Source organism: Chinchilla lanigera, unplaced genomic scaffold (assembly GCF_000276665.1).
Source record: "Chinchilla lanigera isolate Chin_1 unplaced genomic scaffold, ChiLan1.0 scaffold00017, whole genome shotgun sequence".
NCBI lineage: Eukaryota > Metazoa > Chordata > Mammalia > Rodentia > Chinchillidae > Chinchilla > Chinchilla lanigera.
The window spans coordinates 2,095,623-2,098,223 of record NW_004955418.1 but is presented as its reverse complement, the minus strand read 5'-3'; the positions used below and the strand labels follow the sequence as shown (position 1 = coordinate 2,098,223).

General features: G+C 49.0%; 1 protein-coding gene across 5 annotated transcripts in view; it reads left to right on the top strand.

The window, feature by feature from the left end:
• Kdm3b (lysine (K)-specific demethylase 3B) overlaps positions 1-2,601 on the top strand; it is a gene marked incomplete at its 5' end in the record, with an annotated part of 71,970 nt that continues 69,369 nt past the window's right edge. For all 5 annotated transcript variants that reach the window (XM_005382340.2, XM_013512961.1, XM_013512960.1 and 2 more), the window contains 1 exon segment: positions 1-83. In XM_005382340.2, the coding sequence (XP_005382397.2) occupies positions 1-83 (83 nt within the window).

Genomic DNA, 2,601 nt, shown 5'->3' with positions numbered 1-2,601 from the left:
ATCCGGGGCCTGCGCTGCGCACTCGGGCCTGGCGGGCCGGCACGGTGCGGGCCATGAGCGGGGCGGTGCCCCAGGACCTAGCGGTGAGTGGCGGCCAAGGCGGGCACTCGAGGCCGGGGCTGCAGGGCCTGTCTGTAGGCGGCCTCCCCGGGGGCCTTTGTGAGGGGGCGGTGAGGCAGGGGTGACCCAGTTCCGCGCCCCGGGATCTCCTCAGCGCCCCCCGCCGGCGCCTGGACACCCCGAGCTCTGGCCGGCATGGCTTCCGCGTCGGGGTGCGCGCCCCAGTGAACCCCCGGGGGGCGGCCGGGGCGCCGAGATCTGCAACTCGTAGCCGGCAGGCCCCGCCTCCTGGGCGACCCTTCGCTCGGCGTCCCCGCCGCACGCCCTGCGAGCTGGCGCTCGAGTCCTGGGCGCCCGGGCAGTCCCCAGCAAGACGCGGGTCAGCCGTCCCTCTCCCTCCCGGGACGCCTGCGCCCGACCCCCTTCCCGGGAGGCCGGTGTGGGGCGGGAATGTGGGCAGTGGTGGGAGGCTCGGAGGCTGCAGTTGGAGCTGCTCGGGACTTTTTTTTCTTTCTTTTTTTTTTTTTTAAATCTGGCAGTTACTTCCTCGTCTGACCCGGGCTCGTCGGCATTGGCCCTCTCCAGAAAGGGCAGCTCTCGGGATTGTCCCGAGCTCCTTTCTCTGAGCTTTGGGTGACAGGAGCTGTAGTTGTGGCTTTTGATAAGTTTGAGATCTGTCTTAGGAGCCGAATGGGCTGCTGGGTGGTGCTTTTTTTGCTGCCCGCTCAGCTACTCCCCTCTTCCTCCAAACCTGGGGAGAGGTTTTGTTTTGAAACTTTATGTTTTTGGGTCTTGGCTGTTGTTGCCTGCTTGCCTTAGTGTGTTTTGTGATTCAAGTTGTTCAGTACTAGAACTTAACTACCATTCATGTGGCGGCAAAATACTCTTGAGTTTTGGCTAGCCACTTAAGTTCCTCATTCTTATAGCGGCCCTAGCTTCTCTGGTGAAATAAGGCTATGAAAAATAGGGGGTAATGGGTCTTTTGGATTGTAATTCCAGCAGGCAGAAGAAGGTCGATCTTCTTGGTGAACTTGCTTCTGCAGACGTTTTAGTCTCTCTAAACGGGAAAGCATTTTGTGAGATTTAGAAATAGTGTAGGTTTCTGATGTTGTCTTTCTTCCTATTGATCAGCGGTGTTAGACTGTCTTTTTTCCTGATACACAAGCTTTATGGGTTGTTTGGCTTGTGGCTGGCTTAGGTTTTGCTTCTGCTGCTTGAGTTGACTTGCTTTGATCTTTCTCCATGGTCTATAAGAAAGGCTGCTAGGGCATTTAAGAGGCTTTCGTGGGGAGAATTTGTAAAAAGATACCAGGAATATAAAGAGGTAGGGATGACAATTAAGACTGGGATTTGTAACGAAATTCCTCTGTGCTTTCTTTAGAAGATGGCTGAGATAGATGGCTGAGATAGGATAAAGGTGTCCTCCGATCTAGTAATTCACCCTTGGAAGCAAAGCATACTTGAGATCCACCCGTATATGCATACCTTTGACCTAAAGCATGGTCCGTCCTAGGTTTTCAGGTGGAATTTTATTTTCCAGTTCTTCCTACCATTGTTTTCTCCACCGGATGAATCGCTAATGAGCTCTGCACCTGAAATGGCTACCCATTCACTTTGTTGTTTGCCAGGCTCCCTAAGGGCAGAGGCTTTTGAAGCTCACTGCGTGCTGGACACCTATTCAGCTAAAGATAAATAATTTTACCTCTAGGCCCATAGAACAGTGTCCTCAAACCAAGTAAAAGATGCAGTCATTCTTGGAAATTAAAGGAAGGTGTTCTTAGAATTGTGTTGAGGTCTTGCATGAGGCTTTGATTAGAGAAGCAAAGGCAAGTTTGGGTTTTGAGAGCAGATCTGTGTTTGTCTTGTGTACATATGCAAGGACATAGATGAGAAAACAGCCACAACAAAACTCAACGTGCTTAGATTTTTTTTTTTATCAGCTTGCAGAATTGCTATTGTTATATTGAGGTTCTGTTAATGACAGTGACTAGTATAGGATCTGAACTGGACACTGTTTTCTTTTTTCATTGAAGAGATTTCCTTTGGACCCTAGGCATGTGGACCTTTCTAATTTGCACCACACACTGTAGTAAACACAACTCTCTTCCAATCAAAAGTGTTCTTCCTGTACTCAAGGGTGGAGTTTGTGAGCAGCTGTCTTGTGATTGGGCAGATTTTCCTTCAGCTATGTTTAAGATGTTTTCAGGCACGCTTGGTTTTGAGTAATGCATAGCAGGGCGCCCCCTGTTAGGGATGAGTAATTGAGGGTTGGATGAATGAGTTTCTCAAGTGACTGAAAACACACTTCCTAATTTTAGGCTCCATTACTTTTTGATCCAGAAGGTCTTCATAATACAGCACTGATAACATTTAATGGAACCTTTTTTTTTTTTTTTTTTTTTTTTTTTTTTCCAAATTTCTAAAATCATGTGTTGACCTAACATGCGATGTGGAAAAAAAAAATGTTGTTGATTGGGAGGTTTACTGATAAAGGCCCTATAGGTGGGCATCTTTACCAGAAAATCTCCCCTGACTGGTAAA